The sequence below is a fragment of the Nerophis lumbriciformis genome, linkage group LG21, assembly GCF_033978685.3.
Source record: "Nerophis lumbriciformis linkage group LG21, RoL_Nlum_v2.1, whole genome shotgun sequence".
Taxonomy (NCBI): domain Eukaryota; kingdom Metazoa; phylum Chordata; class Actinopteri; order Syngnathiformes; family Syngnathidae; genus Nerophis; species Nerophis lumbriciformis.
Genome location: NC_084568.2, coordinates 28,752,565 through 28,780,169, shown reverse-complemented (window position 1 = coordinate 28,780,169; position 27,605 = coordinate 28,752,565). Strand labels below are relative to the sequence as shown.

The window sequence follows — 27,605 nt, the reverse complement described above, 5'->3', positions numbered from 1 at the left end:
TTCTATGGTATTTTGTACATATACTGTATTTGCTGTGTTCTATGAAAGAAACACACATGTCCTGCGTGACCACTGCTTCCATTTATGTATTATTAGTCTATTAAATTAAGAGTAGAAAGAATAATCCCTAAAACAGGAACACATAACATCAGTAATATGTACGACAATATGGACAAAAATAATGGGACAGTCGGCCACGATGCTAGCCGTAAAACCAGGTGAGGAAGTTATGCAGTTGCAGCTAGAAAAGGCTTGTGGGAAAGAGGTCAGAGATCGCTAAAATGGGATGAGATGAATAGTAGGCGTGCCTCATCCTTTTTGTCCATACTTGAGTATGTAATAATATGTAAAGATATACAGCACCCAGGTGTTGCAGATGGAGTCCATTGGTGTGTGGTCATGGAGACACCAGCTGCTCAAAGAGCCACTGTTGGGCAGGATGAGGCGTACAGGGCCGCAAGAAGAGGTCCCCCGCCCCGTGGGGTGGCACGCTGGGTGGCACGCTGGCCTTGACGGCCTCCACACACAGGTGTGAGTGCTGGTGCTGCAGCTGGCCGCTCAGCTGAAAATAGAGCAGGTCAGGAGTTTCTTCCAAAAATGTGAGGGTGATCTTCATACCTTGAGGAAGGTCCACTGGAGCCTGCTGCGGATTGGTCGGTGGCTGGCGCACTGGGAGAGGGCCACCCGTCCTTCGATGGCGTCCAAACACCAAGCCCCCGTGGGGCCCCATCGCACTTCCCCTTGAGAGTTCAGCTCGCAGTGCTGCAAGGACGACAAAGTTCTTTGACAGTAACATTGAATCAACTTGCAATTTTATGACTCTGTCACAATTTGTTCCTCATAATCTTCACCTTAAAAAAGCAAAGGATTGCCACATGTTGATGTTTTGCTCCTTTTATAGCAGGCAGACTTCAAAGTAGATGGCAGGAATAATGAATGATTCACTTGCAACATAGAAACACATATTGTCTGCTCTGTCCTTTCCAAGTTGCGGACATTCTCTGTGTATGTTTTTGTTTGTCCGTCTCTAAAGTTAATTCATGTTCCTACTAGTGTTGTCTCGATACCAATATTTTGGTACCGGTACCAAAATGTATTTCGATACTTTTTGATACTTTTCCAGTGTTGGCGCGAGGAACTTTCAAAACGGGGCCCCAGGCCCAGGGACCCCATCAAGTCATAAAAATGGGGTCCCACAGTACATTTTTGGGGCCCAACCTTTTTGTAACCGTTTTGAAAACAAATGATAAATGTATGCATTATCCTGTTATATCTCACATTCTATATTGTGTTTTGGAAAAAGGTTGTCATAAACGTTAATTCATTAAAAAAAATAATACAAAAGAAAACAAATGTTTATGCATATGTAAATGTATTCAGTTCTAAACATTCATTCACTTTCTTTTGTCCTTCATGGATCTAAACTTTACCGCTGCCGGTAGTTTTTTCTATATTTTTATTTCATAAGTTGTAGGTGTATTTATTTCAGAATAAAAGTGTAAAAAGTTTTTTGCTTCGGTCATGAAATTATGATAATAGTGTGCCAGGGCATACATACATTATTTATTTAAAGGCCTACTGAAACCCACTACTACCGACCACGCAGTCTGATAGTTTATATATCTATGATGAAATCTTAACATTGCAACACATGCCAATACGGCCGGGGTTAGCTTACTAAACTGCAATTCTAAATTCCGCGCGACATATCCTGCTGAAAACGTCTCAGTATGGTGACGTCTGCGCGTGACGTCACGGATTGTAGAGGACATTTTGGGACAGCATGGTGGCCAGCTATTAAGTCGTCTGTTTTCATCGCAAAATTCCACAGTATTCTGGACATCTGTGTTGGTGAATCTTTTGCAATTTGTTCAATGAACAATGGAGACAGCAAAGAAGAAAGCTGTAGGAGGGAAGCGGTGTATTGCGGCAGGTGTTGTGCCGGATAACGCACCCCCGCCGTAGAATGCACCCCTTGAATGGTGTGCCGGATAACACAGCCGGTGTTTCATTGTTTACATTCCCGGAAGATGACAGTCAAGCTTTACCATTGGCCTGTGGAGAACTGGGACAACAGAGACTCTTACCAGGAGGACTTTGAGTTGGATACGCAGACACGGTACCGTGAGTACGCATGCAGCTGCGACTTCCAAACATTTGATCGCTTGCCCGTACGTGCGTGCCGCTATGTGCATGTCACGTACGTAACTTTGGGGAAATATATGTGCTGTATGAACTTTGGGGAGGTGAACGGTACTTTGGGCTGTGGGATTGAGTGTGTTGTGCAGGTGTTTGAGTTGTATTGGCGGGTTATATGGACGGGAGGTGTTTGTTATGCGGGATTAATTTGTGGCATATTAAATATAAGCCTGGTTGTGTTGTGGCTAATAGAGTATATATATGTCTTGTGTTTATTTACTGTTTTAGTCATTCCCAGCTGAATATCAGGTCCCACCCGCCTCTCACAGCATCTTCCCTATCTGAATCGCTCCCACTGCCCTCTAGTCCTTCACTCTCACTTTCCTCATCCACGAATCTTTCATCCTCGCTCAAATTAATGGGGAAATCGTCGCTTTCTCGGTCCGAATCGCTCTCGCTGCTGGTGGCCATGCTTGTAAACAATGTGCAGATGTGAGGAGCTCCAAAACCTGTGACGTCACGCTACTCGTCTGCTACTTCCGGTACAGGCAAAGCTTTTTTATTAGCGACCAAAAGTTGCGAACTTTATCGTCGATGTTCTCTACTAAATCCTTTCAGCAAAAATATGGCAATATCGCGAAATGATCAAGTATGACACATAGAATGGACCTGCTATCCCCGTTTAAATAAGAAAATCGCATTTCAGTAGGCCTTTAACGCTTAAATCTCTAGAGTCCTGCGATGAGGTGGCGACTTGTCCAGGGTGTACCCCGCCTTCCGCCCGATTGTAGCTGTGATAGGCTCCAGCGCCCCCCGCGACCCCGAAGGGAATAAGCGGTAGAAAATGGATGGATGGATAGATCTCTAGAGTCTACATCAACTTCAGATCTATTCTAAGTTTTTTTTAGTTTTTTTATGTTGTGTATTTGTTTGTTTGTTTTCTTCCTTTTTTGTCAAAGAAAACTATGTTTTTTTTTATGGCAAACATAAAATATGCAACATTTTCAACAAAAAATATTTTTCAAAGTGGAATATTTGATGTGAAGTACTTTTTGGTTGGCCAACGATTTACGTGGTGTTGCGCACCTGACGTCAAGTGTGTGAGTCTGTTCTGAAGTCTACAGTAAAGAGACGTACTTCATCACCTCGCCTGGTTATTGCCTCCAAATCAATATATTACAACAACATTGCTGTTTACGGCAGACGAACTGCTTTACGGTAGAATAAAACATGACTGTTGTTGTTGTGTGTTGTTACCGCACAGGGAGGACGTTAATGAAACTGCCTAACAATAAACCCACATAAGAAACCAAGAACACGCCCTCGATTATTCTACAGTTATAACGTGTTTGGGCAGGCACCTGTTTATATTGTGGGAAAGTGGACGTGAATACAGGCTGTTGACACGTCACTCAGGTCCGCATGGAGCTGGAGGGGGCGTGGCTTCCAGCTCCGCCTGAATTTCGGGAGATTTTCTGGGAAGAATTTGTCCCGGGAGGTTTTCGGGAGAGGCGCTGAATTTCGTGAGTCTCCCGGAAAATCCGGGAGGGTTGGCAAGTATGGTTTTGAGCAATGGCAGTTTTAAAGAAAAAAACAGCTTTGTTTTAATAGTTAACATTGCAACTATTTGTATGTTACATTTCATCTGTAAGCTTTTTTATTCCACTTTTGTTATGTTTTTGCTTATTTTAATAGTATTTGTAGAATGTGCCGTGGGCCTTTAAAACATTAGCTACACCCCTGCTGTAGATAATAAAAAATTAAATCTGATAGGTCTAACAATAAAAAGCAGAGCCTGGCAATGCTTGCGCGTTTATCATAACGCACAGTCAGCATCTCTGCTTCAGTAAACAATGACGGTGATGACGTCACTGTCAGCGATGCGAGCGACACATGCTAACTTGTCAGCCACTTCTCCAAGAGACTCCTTTGGAACACTCCTCGCACATTAACACTTCGAAAGGCACATATTTGCCCCGTTTGTTGACGTGCAAAGTATGTTTTTGGGGTGAAGGAGTCTGGTCGGGTGCTGGTTAGCTTGAAGCTAACAGCTAGCCTGTCTCCATCCTCGAACGATGTTGATCCAGCAGGAGATAAAAGTGACGTTTCCATGGACTCACAAAGACTAAAACAACTCATTTAGTGACTTTACACACACCTTAGTGTTTACAATGAAGTTTTTATTTTGTCAGCCCCTCGTGGTAAAGTTGTTCGAGTGCAAACTGAGACAGTATTTGTGATTGATAAAACTTTCGGCGAATCAAAATTTAAGACTTTGTATCAAAGAGTTACCGTATTTTTCGGAGTATAAGTCGCTCCGGAGTTTAAGTCGCACCGGCCAAAAATGCATAATAAAGAAGGAAAAAAACATATAAGTCGCACTGGAGTATAAGTCGCATTTTTGGGGAAATTTATTTGATAAAAACCAACACCAAGAATAGACATTTGAAAGGCAATTTAAAATAAATAAAGAATAGTGAACAACAGGCTGAATAAGTGTACGTTATATGACACATAAATAACCAACTGAGAACGTGCCTGGTCTGTTAACGTAACATATTATGGTAAGAGTCATTCAAATAACTAGAACATATAGAACATGCTATACGTTTACCAAACAATCTGTCACTCCTAATCGCTAAATCCGATGAAATCTTATACGTCTAGTCTCTTGCGTGAATGAGCTAAATAATATTATTTGATATTTTACGCTAATGTGTTAATAATTTCACACATAAGTCGCTTCTGAGTATAAGTCGCACCCCCGGCCAAATTATGAAAAAAACTGCGACTTATAGTCCGAAAAATACGGTGATTACTTTGAAGACGACCAATGAAAACGCAATAAACGGGGACGCAAATTTGACCCGGCAAATATAAACTACCGTATTTTTCGGATTATAAATCGCTCCGGAGTATAAATTGCACCGACTGAAAATGCATAATAAAGAAGGAAAAAAACATATATAAATCGCACTACAGTATAAGTCGCATTTTTGGGGGTAATTTATTTGATAAAATCCAACACCAAGAATAGACATTTGAAAGGCAATTTAAAATAAATAAAGAATAGTGAACAACAGGCTGAATAAGTGTACGTTATATGACGCATAAATAACCAACTGAGAACGTGCCTGGTATGTTAACGTAACATATTATGGTAAGAGTCATTCAAATAACTATAACATATAAAACATTCTATACGTTTACCAAACAATCCGTCACTCCTAATCGCTAAATCCGATGAAATCTTATACGTCTAGTCTCTTACGTGAATGAGTTAAATAATATTATTTGATATTTTACGGTAACGTGTTAATAATTTCACACATAAGTTGCCCAAACTATGAAAAAAACTGCGACTTATAGTCCAAAAAATACGGTGATTACTTTGAAGACTACCAATAAAAATGCAATAAACGGGGACGCAAATTTGACCCGGCAAATATAAACTACCATATTTTTCGGATTATAAATTGCTCCAGAGTATAAGTCGCACCGGCCGAAAATGCATAATAAAGAAGGAAAAAAACATATATAAGTCGCACTGGAGTATAAGTCGCATTTTTTGGGGAAATTTATTTGATAAAACCCAACTCTAAGAATAGACATTTGAAAGACAATTCAAAATAAATAAAGAATAGTGAACAACAGGCTGAATAAGTGTACGTTATATGAGGCATAAATAACCAACTGAGAACGTGCCTGGTATGTTAACGTAACATATTATGGTAAGAGTCATTCAAATAACTATAACATATAGAACATGCTATACGTTTACCAAACAATCCGTAACTCCGAATCGCTAAATCCGATGAAATCTTATACGTCTAGTCTCTTACGTGAATGAGCTAAATAATATTATTTGATATTTTACGCTAATGTGTTAATAATTTCACACATAAGTCGCTTCTGAGTATAAGTCGCACCCCCGGCCAAATTATGAAAAAAACTGCGATTTATAGTCCGAAAAATACGGTGATTACTTTGAAGACGACCAATGAAAACGCAATAAACGGGGACGCAAATTTGACCCGGCAAATATAAACTACCGTATTTTTCGGATTATAAATCGCTCCGGAGTATAAGTTGCACCGACTGAAAATGCATAATAAAGAAGGAAAAAAACATATATAAATCGCACTACAGTATAAGTCGCATTTTTGGGGGTAATTTATTTGATAAAATCCAACACCAAGAATAGACATTTGAAAGGCAATTTAAAATAAATAAAGAATAGTGAACAACAGGCTGAATAAGTGTACGTTATATGACGCATAAATAACCAACTGAGAACGTGCCTGGTATGTTAACGTAACATATTATGGTAAGAGTCATTCAAATAACTATAACATATAAAACATTCTATACGTTTACCAAACAATCCGTCACTCCTAATCGCTAAATCCGATGAAATCTTATACGTCTAGTCTCTTACGTGAATGAGTTAAATAATATTATTTGATATTTTACGGTAATGTGTTAATAATTTCACACATAAGTTGCCCAAACTATGAAAAAAACTGCGACTTATAGTCCAAAAAATACGGTGATTACTTTGAAGACTACCAATAAAAACGCAATAAACGGGGACGCAAATTTGACCCGGCAAATATAAACTACCATATTTTTCGGATTATAAATTGCTCCAGAGTATAAGTCGCACCGGCCGAAAATGCATAATAAAGAAGGAAAAAAACATATATAAGTCGCACTGGAGTATAAGTCGCATTTTTTGGGGAAATTTATTTGATAAAACCCAACTCTAAGAATAGACATTTGAAAGACAATTCAAAATAAATAAAGAATAGTGAACAACAGGCTGAATAAGTGTATGTTATATGAGGCATAAATAACCAACTGAGAACGTGCCTGGTATGTTAACGTAACATATTATGGTAAGAGTCATTCAAATAACTATAACATATAGAACATGCTATACGTTTACCAAACAATCCGTAACTCCGAATCGCTAAATCCGATGAAATCTTATACGTCTAGTCTCTTACGTGAATGAGCTAAATAATATTATTTGATATTTTACGCTAATGTGTTAATAATTTCACACATAAGTCGCTCCTGAGTATAAGTCGCACCCCTGGCCAAACTATAAAATAAAACTGCGACTTATAGTCCGAAAAATACAGTGATTACTTTGAAGACGACCAATAAAAACGCAATAAACGGGGACGCAAATTTGACTCGGCAAATATAAACTACCGTATTTTTCGGATTATAAATCGCTACGGAGTATAAGTCGCACCGGCCGAAAATGCATAATAAAGAAGGAAAAAAACATATAAGTCGCACTAGAGTATAAGTCGCATTTTTGGGGGTAATGTATTTGATAAAATCCAACACCAAAAATACACATTTGAAAGGCAATTTAAAATAGATAAAGAATAGTGAACAACAGGCTGAATAAGTGTACGTTATATGACGCATAAATAACCAACTGAGAACGTGCCTGGTATGTTAACGTAACATATTATGGTAAGAGTCATTCAAATAACTATAACATATAGAACATGCTATACGTTTACCAAACAATCTGTCACTCCTAATCGCTAAATCCCATGAAATCTTATACGTGTAGTCTCTTACGTGAATGAGCTAAATAATATTATTTGATATTTTACGGTAATGTGTTAATAATTTCACACATAAGTCGCCCAAACTATGAAAAAAACTGCGACTTATAGTCCGAAAAATACGGTGATTACTTTGAAGACTACCAATAAAAACGCAATAAATGGGGACGCAAATTTGACCCGGCAAATATAATATACCGTATTTTTCAGATTATAAATCGCTCCGGAGTATAAATCGCACCGGCCGAAAATGCATAATAAAGAAGGAAAAAAACATATATAAGTCGCACTGGAGTATAAGTCGCATTTTTGGGGGAAATGTATTTGATAAAAGCCAACACCAAGAATAGACATTTGAAAGGCAATTTAAAATAAATAAAGAATAGTGAACAACAGGCTGAATAAGTGTACGTTATATGAGGCATAAATAACCAACTGAGAACGTGCCTGGTATGTTAACGTAACATATTATGGTAAGAGTCATTCAAATAACTATAACATATAGAACATGCTATACGTTTACCAAACAATCTGTCACTCCTAATCGCTAAATCCCATGAAATCTTCTTCCTCGGTGTCGCTTCTAAACATCTCTGCCAACTCCAAAGGTAGACAATGCGCCGCTTCCTCTTCTATCGGTACATCGCTTACGTCAGAGTCATCGTCAGTTGCAGTTCCAATTATTCCAGCCTTTCTGAATCCGGACAGGATGGTTTTGGTTGTCACTGAATACTGTATTTTTCGGACTATAAGTCGCAGTTTTTTTCATAGTTTGGCGGGGGTACGACTTATACTCAGGAGCGACTAATGTGTGAAATTATTAACACATTACCGTAAAATATCAAATAATATTATTAGGTCATTCACGTAAGAGACTAGACGTATAAGATTTCATTGGATTTAGCGATTAGGAGTGACAGATTGTTTGGTAAACGTATAGCATGTTCTATATGTTATAGTTATTTGAATGACTCTTACCATAATATGTTACGTTAACATACCAGGCACGTTCTCAGTTGGTTATTTATGCCTCATATAACGTACACTTATTCAGCCTGTTGTTCACTATTCTTTATTTATTTTAAATTGCCTTTCAAATGTCTATTCTTGGTGTTGGGTTTTATCAAATAAATGTCCCCTAAAAATGCGACTTATACTCCAGTGCGACTTATATATGTTTTTTTCCTTCTTTATTATGCATTTTCGACCGGTGCGACTTATACTCCGGAGCGACTTATACTCAGAAAAATGCGGTATATTATTATTTGATATTTTACGGTATTGTATTAATAATTATATGATGATGCCCAAAAGATGGCACTATAGGCTTTATTTTAACAAAAAATCTTACGGTACATTAAACATAATTGCAATTTTGTCCTTAAATAAAATAGTGAACATAAGAGACAACTTTTCTTTTGTTATTAAGTAAGCAAACAAAGGCTCCTTATTTAGCTGCTGACGTATGCAGTAACATATTGTCATTTCTCATTCTATTATTTTATCCAAAAAAAAGAAAGGTACTTTTTGGAGACGGTGTAGTACCAAATATAATTCATTCGTATCGCGGTACTATACTAGTACCGGTATACCGTACAACCCTAGTTCCTACACATTCACTGAAGGAACATTTTTGAGAGATTACCATCACACTTCAACATCTCTAACGCATTGCAAATGAGAATGTGTTTGTAACTGTCTTGACGGGGATAAATACAAGTTCAACGACATATACATACATAGAAACTGGGAAGTAAATGTAGATAGACTACATTACCCAGAAGGCTTAGCGCTGAAGACAGGAAGCAAACATTGCAAATTCCTGATATGAACTGTTGTCATGGTTACCTGGCTGCCTGTACCGCTGCATGGCGCTATGATCATGGCTCCACCATGGCCTGGGCGGTGGTCCACACAGCCGCCGGACGCCATGTTGTACAGCTTCCATTGGGACGAAAACACATTCTTCTTATTCAACCATCGCGCGCGTGTGTGTGTGTGTGTGTGTGTGTGTGTGTGTGTGTGTGTGTGTGTGTGTGTGTGTGTGTGTGTGTGTGTGTGTGTGTGTGTGAGATATACCTCGCCTGACAGTCCCAGTCTATCCTGGGGGATGTAAAGTTGGGGATAAACTGTACTCAGGTACCAGTGGAAGTCCTGACAGCCCAGAGTCCTCTTGAGCAGCAGGCGCTCAGTAATATTAGGGCTCTCAGACTGCACATAATAAAACATGTGTGTGGTTTCTGGCTGGTGACCAGGTCACATGACAGACACACACACACACACACACACACACACACACACACACACACCTGCCTGATGAAATGAGCCAGAGTGTCCCTCCTGTAGAAGATCTTGCGGTACGCCTCCATCCATACGTCAGCTATGCGGATCTTGTTCCTCTCCAGCTGCTCCTGGTCTGGGAAACGCTTAGGGGGGCGGTGCTGGTGGTGTACGTGGGCCACACGGGAGCAGGGGACCACCTCCATGGAGCCCCCGCATGACCACACCTAGGCCAGTGTCAGAAAGAAGAAGAAAAAAAAACAACATAAATACTAGAGATGTCCGATAATACCGGACTGCTTTACAATGTAATATCGGAAATTATCAGCATTTGTTTTCAAAATTAGCGGTATCGGTTTCAAAAAGTAGAATGTATGACTTTTTAAAACGCCGCTGTGTACACGGACGTAGGTATAAGTACAGAGCGCCATTAAATCTTAAAAGGCACTGTCTTTGCGTGCCGCCCCGGGCACATAATATCTACGGCTTTTCACACACACACATAAGCGAATACAATGCATACTTGGTCAACAGCCATACAGGTCACACTGAGAGTGGCCGTATACACAACTTTAACACTGTAACAAATATGCGCCACACTGTGAACCCACACCAAACAAGAATGACAAACACATTTCAGGAGAACATCCGCACCGTAACACAACATAAACACAACAGAACAAATACCCAGAACCCCTTGCAGCACTAACTCTTCCGGGACGCTACAATATACACCCTTGCTACCCCTTACCCCCCCCCCCCCCCAACCCCGCCCCCTCAACCTCCTCATGCTCTCTCAGGGAGAGCATGTGCCAAATTCCAAGCTGCTGTTTTGAGGCATGTTAAACAAAATAATGCACTTTGTGACTTCCATAATAAATATGGCAGCGCCATGTTGGCATTTTGTTCCATAACTTGAGTTGATTTATTTTGGAAAACCTTGTTACATTGTTTAATGCATCCAGCGGGGCATCACAACAAAATTAGGCATAATAATGTGTTAATTCCACGACTGTATAGGTATCGGTATCGGTTGATATCGGTATCGGTAATTAAGAGTTGGACAATATCGGAATATCGGATATCGGAAAAAAAGCCATTATCGGACCTTGCTAATAAATACAGTCGTCCCTCACTCTATCGAGCGTCAACGAATCAGAGATAAAAAATAAAAAAACATTCTACAGTCTTAATTTCCCCTTGTAGTTCTGATTCTGATTCTGATTTCTGGTCCTTAAAAAGCATTTTTAAAATAAACTCAAAATATCCGTACTGCAGTTGTATTTACTATACCAATGCAATCGCATTGTTCAGTATCGTGGCCACTGATTGGCTCAGCCTCAAGCAACATGACAATAATAACTATAAACACTATAATTACTACAATGTAGTGTTTTTTCACCAAGTAGCACCTCAGAAAACACTTGGTTCTCCAAGTATCGCCATAATGAACAACATTCAAACTCAGTAGCGCCGTAGGCCTAAATATTCATGAAAAACCAGGCAAATGTTTTATTTAGCAAGTATACGGAAACATTACACAGTTGTAAAACTGTGTTTGAGTAAAGGAAAGTACAACTGTTACATACAATATACAATTAAGTGATTCCTTTGGCTACTAGAGGCCACGAGATAGAGCCCGCGTACCACTAGTGGTACCCGTACCACAGTTTGAGAATCCCTGCTATATTGGATGAATTGAATTTAAAGGTGACTAAAGGTTGTTATTTTGTGTATAGAGGGTTCTAATAATGTTGAAAAACGTACTTAGAAAAATGTTTTCATACTCCAGCTATGAAAATATTGAATTTGTAATGATTGATTCCTGCTTGTATTTATCGCAGTCATGTCCAGAACCAATTAGTGACAATAAACAAGGGACGGCTGTACTTGTGCCACCAGACGATTACATTTGAATTAGATTAGTCACAGGATTGCTGTGGAATAATGATGATTCATGGATTAATTAAATATCTATTTTCCCACCTAAATTATTGGTAGGGGTTCCATTCTTTATTTAGACAGCAGCTGAGATAGGCTCCAGCGACCCCGAAAATGGACAAGCGGTAGAAAATGGATGGATGGATATACCTGTATATATATATATATATACACGCACGCGAGCGCGCACCCACTCTCACGCGCACACAAACACACATGTTCTTGTATTTGTTACGTACCTTCTTGAGACCTCCGAAAAATGCCTACCTCTCTACGACCACCCTTTCTAGATATATACAAATTTATATTTTCAACATTAATAATATATACAAACTATACAAATATAAAAAATGTAAGCTTTTAGTAAATTGTTTTTATTAAATTTTTTGTTTGTAATAAATAATAAATAATAATGAATTACATTTGTAACGCACTTTACATTTGTTAAAATCTCAAAGTGCTACAAAGTATAAAAAAAATAAAAATAAAAAAATAAAAAATAGAAAGTTAGAATATATAAAAAAAAATAAAAATAGAAATGAAATCATGACACACACTAGATAAACATTAGATAAAACAGAAACCTAGATAAAAATAGAAATAAAAGCATGAAAGCACTGGATAAAACAGATAGGCAAGCAGTGCGTGGGTTCCCTCCGGGTACTCCGGCTTCCTCCCACTTCCAAAGACATGCACCTGGGGATAAGTTGATTGGCAACACTAAATTGGCCCTAGTGTGTGGATGTGAGTGTGAATGTTGTCTGTCTATCTGTGTTGGCCCTGCGATGAGGTGGCGACTTGTCCAGGGTGTACCCCGCCTTCCGCCCGATTGTAGCTGAGATAGGCTCCAGCGCCCCCCGCGACCCCAAAGGGAATAAGCGGTAGAAAATGGATGGGATGGATGGATGTATTTAAAAACAAGAAGGCAGAGAAATTAGATAAGAGCTGTGCTAAAAAGGTGGGTTTTTAGTCCCTTCTTAAAATGGTCGACCGACTGTGGTGCTCTAAGATGGTCGGGGAGAGCGTTTCAGAGTTCGGGTGCGGTCGAGTAGAAAGCCTGGCGGCCCATTGACTGTAAGTTTGTCCTGATGGGTTTGAGGAGGTTAGTGTTTGAAGAGTTTGTAATTGGTTAATCTTCATTATTAACTTCAAGTTATTACAGTATGTCTCTATATACATTTTTTTTTTTTTTTTTTTTTGGCCATCGTCTTTCAATTTCTTACACACACACTTGTTATTGCACCTGTTGGCCAGAGGGAGAGCACTTCGCATTTTTACACACACTTGTTATTTCATATGTTGACCAGAGGCGGAGCACTTTTAAAACCGACACACAGTCAATCTGAAAAATCCCTCCTTTTTGGGACCACCCTAATTTTGATAGATTTCACTACCAGGGGTGCAAATGAGACATTTTCTATTAGATGCAATGGTTTTCCGTATTGGGAAAATGATTTATGAGATAGGCTCCAGCACCCCCCGCGACCCTGAAAGGTACAAGCGGTAGTAAATGGATGGAAGGGATGGATTTATGTCCTAACTCGTTCACCGGTCGTCATATGGAAGGTATATTTCCTTGTCGATGTCTCAAGAAGGGTAGAAATACAAGAACACACACAACCACACACATACTGGTTATCATTTGGAATGGGGACCAAGTTTTTGATCATCACTTGTGGGGACCACCCTTTCTACAGGTTGTGGAGGCATAAAAAAATTAGACAAATGGCCACTGCCCAGTTAGCTCATACACGTCTTTAAATCTCTGGATTGATGAAGTAATGTGCTGATCATTCTTACTGGGGACCCTGGGGAAAAAGAGTTAATATGGTATTTTGTATTTAGTGTATTAGATTCTGCAACTAGTGTTTGGATCCCACTGTACGCAATATCTGAAGAGCATGGAAAAAAGCATTTCACTCTGGTGTACTCTGCATGTGACGAATAAAACCTTGAACCTTGGTTCATAGGGACCAAATTTAAATATTTTTGCATAATTCACACAAATTTGTATGTGACTACTGAGGACCATTTAAAAAAAAAAAAGTTCAAATTAAATATGACATGATCCTTAGAAAACAGCCCGAAGAGGCAACGTGGGTCCCCCCTCCAATGGGCTCACCACAACATGGGAGGGGCCATAGAGGTCGGGTGCAGTGTGAGCTGGGCGGCAGCCAAAGGCAGGACACTTGGCGGTCCGATCCTCGGCTACATAAGCTAGCTCTTGGGACGTGGAACGTCACCTCGCTGGGGGGGAAGGAGCCTGAGCTAGTGCGCGAGGTAGAGAAGTTCCGGCTGGATATAGTCGGACTCACCTCGACGCACAGCAAGGGCTCTGGAACCAGTTCTCTCGAGAGGGGCTGGACTCTCTTCCACACTGGCGTTGCACGCAGTGAGAGGCGACGAGCTGGGGTAGCAATTCTTCTTACCCCCCGGCTCAAAGCCTGCACGTTGGAGTTCAACCCAGTGGACGAGAGGGTAGCCTCCCTCCGCCTTCGGGTGGGGGGACGGGTCCTGACTGTTGTTTGTGCTTACGCACCAAACAGCAGTTCAGAGTACCCACCCTTTTTGGATACACTCGAGGGAGTACTGGAAAGTGCTCCCCCGGGTGATTCCCTTGTCCTACTGGGTGACTTCAACGCTCATGTTGGCAACGACAGTGAAACCTGGAGAGGCGTGATTGGGAAGAATGGCCGCCCGGATCTGAACCCGAGTGGTGTTTTGTTATTGGACTTTTGTGCTTGTCACAGATTGTCCATAACAAACACCATGTTCAAGCATAAGGGTGTCCATATGTGCACTTGGCACCAGGACACCCTAGGCCGCAGTTCCATGATCGACTTTGTAGTTGTGTCATCGGATTTGCGGCCTCATGTTTTGGACACTCGGGTGAAGAGAGGGGCGGAGCTTTCTACCGATCACCACCTGGTGGTGAGTTGGCTGCGATGGTGGGGGAGGATGCCGGACAGACCTGGCAGGCCCAAACGCATTGTGAGGGTCTGCTGGGAACGTCTGGCAGAGTCTCCTGTCAGAGAGAGTTTCAATTCCCACCTCCGGAAGAACTTTGAACATGTCACGAGGGAGGTGCTGGACATTGAGTCCGAGTGGACCATGTTCCGCGCCTCTATTGTCGAGGCGGCTGATTGGAGCTGTGGCCGCAAGGTGGTTGGTGCCTGTCGTGGCGGTAATCCTAGAACCCGTTGGTGGACACCGGCGGTGAGGGATGCCGTCAAGCTGAAGAAGGAGTCCTATCGGGTTCTTTTGGCTCATAGGACTCCGGAGGCAGCGGACAGGTACCGACCGGCCAAGAGGTGTGCGGCTTCAGCGGTCGCGGAGGCAAAAACTCGGACATGGGAGGAGTTCGGCGAGGCCATGGAAAACGACTTCCGGACGGCTTCGAAACAATTCTGGACCACCATCCGCCGTCTCAGGAAGGGGAAGCAGTGCACTGTCAACACCGTGTATGGTGCGGATGGTGTTCTGCTGACCTCGACTGCGGATGTTGTGGATCGGTGGAGGGAATACTTCGAAGACCTCCTCAATCCCACCGACACGTCTTCCTATGAGGAAGCAGTGCCTGGGGAATCTGTGGTGGGCTCTTCTATTTCTGGGGCTGAGGTTGCTGAGGTAGTTAAAAAGCTCCTCGGTGGCAAGGCCCCGGGGGTGGATGAGATCCGCCCGGAGTTCCTTAAGGCTCTGGATGCTGTGGGGCTGTCTTGGTTGACAAGACTCTGCAGCATCGCGTGGACATCGGGGGCGGTACCTCTGGATTGGCAGACCGGGGTGGTGGTTCCTCTCTTTAAGAAGGGGAACCGGAGGGTGTGTTCCAACTATCGTGGGATCACACTCCTCAGCCTTCCCGGTAAAGTCTATTCAGGTGTACTGGAGAGGAGGCTACGCCGGATAGTCGAACCTCGGATTCAGGAGGAACAGTGCGGTTTTCGTCCTGGTCGTGGAACTGTGGACCAGCTCTATACTCTCGGCAGGGTCCTTGAGGGTGCATGGGAGTTTGCCCAACCAGTCTACATGTGCTTTGTGGACTTGGAGAAGGCATTCGACCGTGTCCCTCGGGAGATCCTGTGGGGAGTGCTCAGAGAGTATGGGGTATCGGACTGTCTGATTGTGGCTGTCCGCTCCCTGTACGATCAGTGTCAGAGCTTGGTCCGCATTGCCGGCAGTAAGTCGGACACGTTTCCAGTGAGGGTTGGACTCCGCCAAGGATGCCCTTTGTCACCGATTCTGTTCATAACTTTTATGGACAGAATTTCTAGGCGCAGTCAAGGCGTTGAGGGGATCCGGTTTGGTGGCTGCAGGATTAGGTCTCTGCTTTTTGCAGATGATGTGGTCCTGATGGCTTCATCTGGCCAGGATCTTCAGCTCTCACTGGATCGGTTCGCAGCCGAGTGTGAAGCGACTGGGATAAGAATCAGCACCTCCAAGTCCGAGTCCATGGTTCTCGCCCGGAAAAGGGTGGAGTGCCATCTCCGGGTTGGGGAGGAGACCCTGCCCCAAGTGGAGGAGTTCAAGTACCTAGGAGTCTTGTTCACGAGTGAGGGAAAAGTGGATCGTGAGATCGACAGGCGGATCGGTGCGGCATCTTCAGTAATGCGGACGCTGTATCGATCCGTTGCGGTGAAGAAGGAGCTGAGCCGGAAAGCAAAGCTCTCAATTTACCGGTCGATCTACGTTCCCATCCTCACCTATGGTCATGAGCTTTGGGTTATGACCGAAAGGACAAGATCACGGGTACAGGCGGCCGAAATTAGTTTCCTCCGCCGGGTGGCGGGGCTCTCCCTTAGAGATAGGGTGAGAAGCTCTGCCATCCGGGGGGAGCTCAAAGTAAAGCCACTGCTCCTCCACATCGAGAGGAGCCAGATGAGGTGGTTCGGGCATCTGGTCAGGATGCCACCCGAACGCCTCCCTCGGGAGGTGTTTAGGGCACGTCCAACCGGTAGGAGGCCACGGGGAAGACCCAGGACACGTTGGGAAGACTATGTCTCCCGGCTGGCCTGGGAAAGCCTCGGGATCCCCCGGGAGGAGCTGGACGAAGTGGCTGGGAAGAGGAAAGTCTGGGCTTCCCTGCTTAAGCTGCTTCCCCCGCGACCCGACCTCGGATAAGCGGAAGAAGATGGATGGATGGATGGATGGATGATCCTTAGAATACAGCACTACAGCTGTCCTCTTAAAGGACGTTTCACCACTTAAATGTTGAAGCAAATCCTGCATCTTCTGTGACATTACTGAAAACTGCTATTTAGCGGTAATGAAGATGTCTGCAAAATTCTGAATGTGAATCATACTTTAAGGTAATACCGGTAATGTTTTATAATCATGCTGTATGAAAATGTCATCCTAAGGAACACTAAACCAGATTTTGTTTTTGGAAAAATATATTAGTTTTAACTAAGGATGGATACCATACAGAATCACAGTACTATTAAAGGCCTACTGAAATGTGATTTTCTTATTTAAACGGGGATAGCAGGTCTATTCTATGTGTCATACTTTATAATTTCGCGATATTGCCATATTTTTGCTGAAAGGATTTAGTAGAGAACATCGACTTTTGGTCGCTGATAAAAAAGCCTTGCCGAGTAGCGTGACGTCACAGGTTGTGGACCTCCTCACATCCGCACATTGTTTACAATCATGGCCACCAGCAGCGAGAGCGATTCGGACCGAGAAAGCGACGATTTCCCCATTAATTTGAGCGAGGATGAAAGATTCGTGGATGAGGAAAGTGAGAGTGAAGGACTAGAGAGCTTGTGGGAGCGATTCAGATAGGGAAGATGCTGTGAGAGGCGGGTGGGACCTGATATTCAGCTGGGAATGACTAAAACAGTAAATAAACACAAGACATATATATACTCTATTAGCCACAACACAACCAGGCTTATATTTAATATGCCACAAATTAATACCGCATAACAAACACCTCCCCCCTCCCGTCCATATAACCCGCCAATACAACTCAAACACCTGCACAACACACTCAATCCCACAGCCCAAAGTACCGTTCACCTCCCCAAAGTTCATACAGCACATATATTTCCCCTAAGTCCCCAAAGTTACGTACGTGAGACTTTTTGAGACTTTTATTAGTAGGTTGCACAGTGAAGTACATATTCCGTACAATTGACCACTAAATGGTAACACCCGAATAAGTTTTTCAACTTGTTTAAGTCGGGGTCCAATTGATTCATGATACAGATGTATACTATCATATATACTATCATCATAATACAGTCATCCCACAAGATAATCATCAGGGTGTATACATTAAATTATTTACGTGACATGCACATAGCAGCACGCACGTACGGGCAAGCGATCAAATGTTTGGAAGCGTACTCACGGTACCGTGTCTGCGTATCCAACTCAAAGTCCTCCTGGTAAGAGTCTCTGTTGTCCCAGTTCTCCACAGGCCAATGGTAAAGCTTGATTGTCATCTTTCGGGAATGTAAACAATGAAACACCGGCCGTGTTTGTGTTGCTAAAGTCGGCCGCAATACACCACTTCCCTCCTACAGCATTCTTCTTTGCTGTCTCCATTGTTCATTGAACAAATTGCAAAAGATTCACCAACACAGATGTCCAGAATACTGTGGAATTTTGCGATGAAACAGACGACTTAATAGCTGGCCATCATGCTGTCTCAAAATGTCCTCCACAATCCGCGACGTCACGCGCTGACGTCATCATACCGAGACGTTTTCAGCAGGATATGTCGCGCGAAATTTAAAATTGCACTTTAGTAAACTAACCCGGCCGTATTGGCATGTGTTGCAATGTTAAGATTTCATCATTGATATATAAACTATCAGACTGCGTGGTCGGTAGTAGTGGGTTTCAGTAGGCCTTTAATGCCAGGATAACAAATGTTTCACTTTTCACTTAGGCCTCTTCAGAATGGATCTGACTATCATTTAAAAAGGTTTCCCTTTAGGGGACCTGTTTTTTTGTCACCATACCGTCAGAGGTCCCCTAAAGGTGACTGTGTAAACAGAGCGATGTCCCCATTAAGTAAGCATTGCCAGAACACACACACACACACACACACACACACACACACACACACACACACACACAAACAAAGCATATATGCAAGAAGAAGTAAGCAAGCAGTTTTGAAACATTTTCATGACAATTATTATACCAAATACTTAATTGGGAAAATCTGTTTGAGTGGACATTCAATTCTGAATCAAGTGGTCACCTCAGGAATGGGAAGGAATGGTGAGGTGGCCAAAGATTCACACCCCAAACTATTGTGTTTGATTTTGAACAAAGAGTTGGGAAAGATGGAATGTATTTTGACCATTGTGAATCAGATGAATAACCATGCCGGATGAGAGTACAAATAGAATATACTTCCTTTACCCTGATTGACAGCTCAAGGTGTTCCCCTCCCCACAGCACAATCCCGGGATCGTAGGCTCCCACATGGTGGAAGAAGAGTCTGTCCATGGCCAGGACTCCGCCCCCTAACGCTGGACTCCTGTTGCAGAGTGAAGACAGGATGAAGTCACACATTCCCACACGTCACCATGTCAGGAGAACCAAAGAAAAAGACGGAGGTTTCATCCACGACTCACAGCACAGGCTCAAGCGCCGAGTCCGAGTCCCAGTCTGGCTGCTCGGCTTTGGATTCCCAGTAGAAGTCCAGATTCCAGTTGAACACTCCCCGCACCGGCCACTGGGTGGCGTTGTACTGGAAGGTCTGCCAATGGATCACATCCATGATGGGGGAAACAACTCTGGTCCTGCACACACAAAACACCACCTCCATGAAGAGAGAGAGAGACTGTGTGTGTGTGTGTGTGTGTGTGTGTGTGTGTGTGTGTGTGTGTGTGTGTGTGTGTGTGTGTGTGTGTGTGTGTGTGTGTGTGTGTGTGTGTGTCCTTTATTAGTCAGCCCTGGACAGCATGTGTTAGAAATATTTGCACCATGTGCTAAAATCTTCAGAGAAGAAAGTAAACATTGACAAGAAGACAAGAGGTCTGGGAGCAAAAGAGAAAGAAGGACAATCATGTGAGAAGATTGGCTGACTAATTGGAGCCCCACTGCACAAGTCTGAAGGTCATGAGACCTTCTGCCTTTGCAATCACACAACCACACCTGGCAGGTGAAGAAGACCGCTACCTGTCCTGGGCCACCCTCTCCAGGAGTGGCTCCAGCCAGCCGCTGGGACATTCCAGGTGGGAGTCCATGAAAACCAGCACCTCCCCCGAAGCTCTGGATGCACCCAGGCTGCGACAGCCGCCCGCACCCAGACGCTTGCTGCTGCGAATCAAACGCACCCTGTTCACTCCTGACAAGTATTCACTCAGCGCAGTCCTCAGCTCGTCTGCAATGACACCATGCATAGATGGATGGATGAATGATGGATGGCCACATGGACGCATGAGTACGGGGGAAAGATGGATGCATGTGCAGCGTTCAAAGATATGGATGTGTAGAAGTGATGATGGACGAATGAATGAATGTGTAGAGGAGATGGATGCATGAATGTGCAAAGATATAGATGGATGTGTAGAAGTGATGATGGACAAATTAATGAACGCGTAGAGGAGATGAATGCATGAATGTTCAAAGATATAGATGGATGTGTAGAAGTGATGATGGACGAATGAATGAATGTGTAGAGGAGATGGATGCATGAATGTGCAAAGATATAGATGGATGTGTAGAAGTGATGATGGAAGAATGAATGAATGTGTAGAGGAGATGAATGCAAGAACGTGTAAAGATATAGATTAATGTGTAGAAGTGATGATGGACGAATGAATTAATGTGTAGAGGAGATGGATGCATGAATGTGCAAAGATATAGATGGATGTGTAGAAGTGATGATGGACAAATTAATGAACGCGTAGAGGAGATGAATGCATGAATGTTCAAAGATATAGATGGATGTGTAGAAGTGATGATGGACGAATGAATGAATGTGTAGAGGAGATGGATGCATGAATGTGCAAAGATATAGATGGATGTGTAGAAGTGATGATGGAAGAATGAATGAATGTGTAGAGGAGATGAATGCAAGAACGTGTAAAGATATAGATTAATGTGTAGAAGTGATGATGGACGAATGAATTCATGTGTAGAGGAGATGGATGCATGAATGTACAAAGATATATATGGATGTGTAGAAGTGATGATGGACGAATAAATGAATGTGTAGAGGAGATGGATGCATGAATGTGCAGAGATATAGATGGATGTTTAGAAGTGATGATGGACGAATAAATGAATGTGTAGAGGAGATGGATGCATGAATGTGCAAAGATATAGATGGATGTGTAGAAGTGATGATGGAAGAATGAATGAATGAATGTGGAGAGGAGATGGATGCATGAATGTCCACATGTAGAAGTGATGGTGGACAAATTAATGAACGTGTAGAGGAGATGAATGCATGAATGTGCAAAAATATAGATGGGTGTGTAGAAGTGATGATGGATGAATGAATGAATGTGTAGAGGAGATGGATGCATGAATGTACAAAGATATAGATGGATGTGTAGAAGTGATGATGGACGAATAAATTAATGTGTAGAGGAGATGGATGCATGAATGTACAAAGATATAGATTTATGTGTACAAGAGATGATGGACGAATGAATGAATGTGTAGAGGAGATGAATGAGTGAATGTGTAAGGATATAGATTCATGTGTAGAAGTGATGATGGACGAATAAATGAATGTGTAAAGATATAGATGGATGTGTAGAAGTGATGATGGACGAATAAATGAATGTGTAGAGGAGAAGGATGCATGAATGTGCAAAGATATAGATGGATGTGTAGAAGTGATGATGGACGAATAAATGAATGTGTGGAGGAGATGGATGCATGAATGTGCAAAGATATAGATGGATGTGTAGAAGTGATGATGGAAGAATGAATGAATGAACGTGGAGAGGAGATGGATGCATGAATGTGCAAAGATAGACATGAATGTGGAGAAGTGAGGATGGACGAATGAATGAATGTGTAGAAGAGATGAATGCATGAACGTGAAAATATATAGAAGATGTGTAGAAGTGATGATGGACGAATAAATGAATGTATAGAGGAGATGGATGCATGAATGTGCAAAGATATAGATGGATGTGGACGAATGAATGAATGAATGTGGAGAGGAGATGGATGCATGAATGTGCAAAGATAGACGTGTAGAAGTGATGGTGGACAAATTAATGAACGTGTAGAGGAGATGAATGCATGAACGTACAAAGATATAGAATTATGTGTAGAAGTGATGATGGACGAATGAATGAATGTGTAGAAGAGATGAACGCATGAACGTGCAAAGATATAGATGGATGTGTAGAAGTGATGATGGACGAATGAATGAATGTGTAGAGGAGATAGATGCATGAATGTGCAAAGATATAGATGGATGTGTAGAAGTGATGATGGACAAATGAATGAATGTGTAGAAGAGATGAATGCATGAACGTGAAAATATATAGATGATGTGTAGAAGTGATGATGGACGAATGAATGAATGTGGAGAGGAGATGAATGCATGAATGTGCAAAGGTATAGATGGATGTGTAGAAGTGATTATGGACGACTGAATGAATGTGTAAAGGAGATGGAGGCATGAATGTGCAAATATACAGGGTATAGATGGATGAGTAGAAGTGATGATGGACGAATGAATGAATGTGTAGAGGAGATGGATGCATGAATGTGCAAAGATATAGATGGGTGTGTAGAAGTGATGATGGACGAATGAATGAATGTGTAGAGGAGATGAATGCATGAATGTACAAAGATATATATGGATGTGTAGAAGTGATGATGGACGAATAAATGAATGTGTAGAGGAGATGGATGCAGCATGAATGTGCAAAGATATAGATGGATGTGTAGAAGTGATGATGGAAGAATGAATGAATGAATGTGGAGAGGAGATGGATGCATGAATGTGCAAAGATAGACATGTAGAAGTGATAGTGGACAAATGAATGAATGTGAAGAAGACATGAATGCATGAACGTGAAAATATATAGATGATGTGTAGAAGTGATGATAGACGAATGAATGAATGTGGAGAGGAGATGGATGCATGAATGTGCAAAGAGAGACATGTAGAAGTGATGGTGGACAAATTAATGAACGTGTAGAGGAGATGAATGCATGAATGTGCAAAGATATAGATGGGTGTGTAGAAGTGATGATGGATGAATGAATGAATGTGTAGAGGAGATGGATGCATGAATGTACAAAGATATAGATGGATGTGTAGAAGTGATGATGGACGAATAAATTAATGTGTAGAGGAGATGGATGCATGAACGTACAAAGATATAGATTTATGTGTACAAGAGATGATGGACGAATGAATGAATGTGTAGAGGAGATGAATGAGTGAATGTGTAAGGATATAGATTCATGTGTAGAAGTGATGATGGACGAATAAATGAATGTGTAAAGATATAGATGGATGTGTAGAAGTGATGATGGACTAATAAATGAATGTGTAGAGGAGAAGGATGCATGAATGTGCAAAGATATAGATGGATATGTAGAAGTGATGATGGACGAATAAATGAATGTGTGGAGGAGATGGATGCATGAATGTGCAAAGATATAGATGGATGTGTAGAAGTGATGATGGAAGAATGAATGAATGAACGTGGAGAGGAGATGGATGCATGAATGTGCAAAGATAGACATGAATGTGGAGAAGTGAGGATGGACGAATGAATGAATGTGTAGAAGAGATGAATGCATGAACGTGAAAATATATAGAAGATGTGTAGAAGTGATGATGGACGAATAAATGAATGTATAGAGGAGATGGATGCATGAATGTGCAAAGATATAGATGGATGTGGACGAATGAATGAATGAATGTGGAGAGGAGATGGATGCATGAATGTGCAAAGATAGACGTGTAGAAGTGATGGTGGACAAATTAATGAACGTGTAGAGGAGATGAATGCATGAACGTACAAAGATATAGAATTATGTGTAGAAGTGATGATGGACGAATGAATGAATGTGTAGAAGAGATGAACGCATGAACGTGCAAAGATATAGATGGATGTGTAGAAGTGATGATGGACGAATGAATGAATGTGTAGAGGAGATAGATGCATGAATGTGCAAAGATATAGATGAATGTGTAGAAGTGATGATGGACAAATGAATGAATGTGTAGAAGAGATGAATGCATGAACGTGAAAATATATAGATGATGTGTAGAAGTGATGATGGACGAATGAATGAATGTGGAGAGGAGATGAATGCATGAATGTGCAAAGGTATAGATGGATGTGTAGAAGTGATTATGGACGACTGAATGAATGTGTAAAGGAGATGGAGGCATGAATGTGCAAATATACAGGGTATAGATGGATGAGTAGAAGTGATGATGGACGAATGAATGAATGTGTAGAGGAGATGGATGCATGAATGTGCAAAGATATAGATGGGTGTGTAGAAGTGATGATGGACGAATGAATGAATGTGTAGAGGAGATGAATGCATGAATGTACAAAGATATATATGGATGTGTAGAAGTGATGATGGACGAATAAATGAATGTGTAGAGGAGATGGATGCAGCATGAATGTGCAAAGATATAGATGGATGTGTAGAAGTGATGATGGAAGAATGAATGAATGATGGAAGAATGAATGAATGAATGTGGAGAGGAGATGGATGCATGAATGTGCAAAGATATAGATGGATGTGTAGAAGTGATGATGGAAGAATGAATGAATGATGGAAGAATGAATGAATGAATGTGGAGAGGAGATGGATGCATGAATGTGCAAAGATAGACATGTAGAAGTGATAGTGGACAAATGAATGAATGTGAAGAAGACATGAATGCATGAACGTGAAAATATATAGATGATGTGTAGAAGTGATGATAGACGAATGAATGAATGTGGAGAGGAGATGGATGCATGAATGTGCAAAGATATAGATGGATGTGTAGAAGTGATGATGGACGAATGAATGAATGTGAAGAAGACATGAATGCATGAATGTGAAAATATATAGATGATGTGTAGAAGTGATGATGGACAAATGAATGAATGTGTAGAAGAGATGAATGAATGAACGTGAAAATATATAGATGATGTGTAGAAGTGATGATGGACGAATGAATGAATGTGGAGAGGAGATGGATGCATGAATGTGCAAAGGTATAGATGGATGTGTAGAAGTGATGATGGACAACTGAATGAATGTGTAAAGGAGATGGAGGCATGGATGTGCAAATATATAGATGGATGTGTAGAAGTGATGATGGACAAATGACATATAGGAGATGGATGGATGGATGTAACAGTGATGGTGGATGATGCAGAGGCGATGGATGGATGTAACAGTGATGATATAGAGGCGATGGATGGATGTAACAGTGATGGTGGATGATGCAGAGGAGATGGATGAATGTAACGGTGATGATATAGAGGCGATGGATGGATGGTGCAGAGGAGATGGATGGATGTAACAGTGATGATGTAAAGAAGATGGATGGATGTAACAGTGATGGTGGATGTTGTAGAGGAGATGGATGGATGTAACAGTGATGGTGGATGATGCAGAGGAGATGGATGGATGCAACAGTGATGGTGGATGATGCAGAGGAGATGGATGGATGCAACAGTGATGGTGGATGATGTAGAGGAGATGGATGGATGCAGGGGCGGCGTGGCGCAGTGGAAGAGTGGCCGTGCGCGACCCGAGGGTCCCTGGTTCAATCCCCACCTAGTACCAACCTCGTCATGTCCGTTGTGTCCTGAGCAAGACACTTCACCCTTGCTCCTGATGGGTGCTGGTTAGCGCCTTGCATGGCAGCTCCCTCCATCAGTATGTGAATGTGTGTGTGAATGGGTAAATGTGGAAGTAGTGTCAAAGCGCTTTGAGTACCTTGAAGGTAGAAAAGCGCTATACAAGTACAACCCATTTATCATTTATTTATAACAGTGATGGTGGATGGTGTAGAGGAGATGGGTGGATGCAACAGTGATGGTGGATGATGCAGAGGAGATGGATGGATGTAACAGTGATGGTGGATGATGTAGAGGAGATGGGTGGATGCAACAGTGATGGTGGATGATGTAGAGGAGATGGATGGATGCAACAGTGATGGTGGATGATGTAGAGGAGATGGATGGATGCAACAGTGATGGTGGATGATGTAGAGGTGATAGATGGATGCAACAGTAATGGTGGATGATGTAGAGGATAGATGGATGCAACAGTGATGGTGGATGATGCAGAGGAGATGGATGATGCAACAGTGATGGTGGATGATGTAGAGGAGATGGATGGATGTAACAGTGATGGTGGATGATGTAGAGGAGATAGATGGATGTAAGTGATGATGTAAAGAAGATGGATGGATGTAACAGTGATGGTGGATGATGCAGAGATGGAGGGATGTAACAGTGATGATGTAAAGAAGATGGATGGATGTAACAGTGATGGTGAATGATGCAGAGATGGATGGATGTAAGAAAGAGAGCCATGCATGCATGCGTGTTTGCAGCGAAGCAGACATACCGTGAGTACTGAAGTCGTCCACTAGGAGGAGCTCCAACAAGAAGTCTTTGGGTGCTGTGTTGAGGACACTTTGCAAAGTGCGTAAAAGAGTTGGCCAAGCCTCGTCGTGAAAACAGATGACGACACTGGCAGAAGGCAGCGACTCACTGTACATATCCTCCAAACACCTGTCATGTACACATGGTCAAATATTATGTATCACATACCAACGACTCGACACGGCGTCAAAGTTGCGCACTCACTCGGGTGGTCGCACCTCCGGCAGAGACACGTCCTGGTCACGCAACATGGCGTCCTGCTTCTTCGCTGCCTTGAGCACCTTGTAGCCCCACTTCTTCTCGTGCGGAGGCTTCTCGCTGCCCTGCGTGGAGCCCACGAACAACAGCTGGTCCTCCTGAAGCGAGTTGATGGGGGCCGAGTCCGCCAGCAGCTCCAACGCTGCGTGGCGGAATTGAACCATCAGGTGCGAGCCGCCCGGTGGACCGGGGATGCGCTGCGTGGTCCCGCCGGCTTCCCGCCGAGTGCTGCCGTTGAAGAGATCTGACAGCGCCCACACAAGCAGTCCCAGGAGCACCGAGCACCAACACAACGTCCTCCTGCGGATGCTTCTCATGGTGGCGGAGCAAGTTAGCGCAACTCTTCCAAAGCAGCACTTTGGATGCACTGGACGCCAGACAGGTTATCAACCCGACACACATATCGATCATGTCGATACCAAGTACCAGTATCGGGTTGATACTGGCACGAGAACATCGATATTTAGGGTTGTTGTTTTTTTACCCAAATGTCTGACTTGTTGTTGATATTGCTACATTGTTGTATTCACTGTTTATTATTTGTGACAATTGTTTAGTGATGTTGCACTACTGACCTTGTTTAGGCTCAAACAGTTTAATGGAATCAAACATAATTAGGGAATCATTTCCTTTGTTGATATTGTGATGTTGCCTTTTATGGGCTTTCTGATTCTCAAGGAAATCAAATGTATACATGCACAAAGAAATTAGCATTGTTTGTATAAAAAAAGATTGACTTGCACATTGATCTGATTGCATATCTAATAAATAGAACTTAAAATATTTAAGTACTGTAAATTTACAACAGCTATCTACT

General features: G+C 42.2%; 1 protein-coding gene across 1 annotated transcript; it reads right to left on the bottom strand.

The window, feature by feature from the left end:
- On the bottom strand, positions 1 to 27,605 carry LOC133621332 (polypeptide N-acetylgalactosaminyltransferase 15-like). The gene is made up of 10 exons (XM_061983363.2): positions 26,735 to 27,605; positions 26,493 to 26,659; positions 20,094 to 20,298; positions 19,547 to 19,714; positions 19,332 to 19,449; positions 10,040 to 10,237; positions 9,810 to 9,941; positions 9,579 to 9,671; positions 619 to 762; positions 1 to 562 (listed from the first exon to the last, which is right to left on the bottom strand). Exons 1-10 carry the CDS (start codon positions 27,103 to 27,105, stop codon positions 398 to 400), a joined length of 1,761 nt encoding a protein of 586 aa, XP_061839347.2. The 5' UTR covers positions 27,106 to 27,605; the 3' UTR covers positions 1 to 397.

What these genes read in the sequence shown, in the direction of transcription:
- LOC133621332 (XM_061983363.2), bottom strand. Translation starts at nt 27,105, where the DNA reads ATGAGAAGCATCCGCAGGAGGACGTTGTGTTGGTGCTCGGTGCTCCTG. An exon ending in GAGAGGGTGGCCCAGGACAG is followed by an intron (nt 19,715 to 20,093) that starts GTAGCGGTCTTC and finishes TTGTGTGTGCAG; the next exon opens with GACCAGAGTTGTTTCCCCCA. An exon ending in TCGGCGCTTGAGCCTGTGCT is followed by an intron (nt 19,450 to 19,546) that starts GTGAGTCGTGGA and finishes ACTCTGCAACAG; the next exon opens with GAGTCCAGCGTTAGGGGGCG.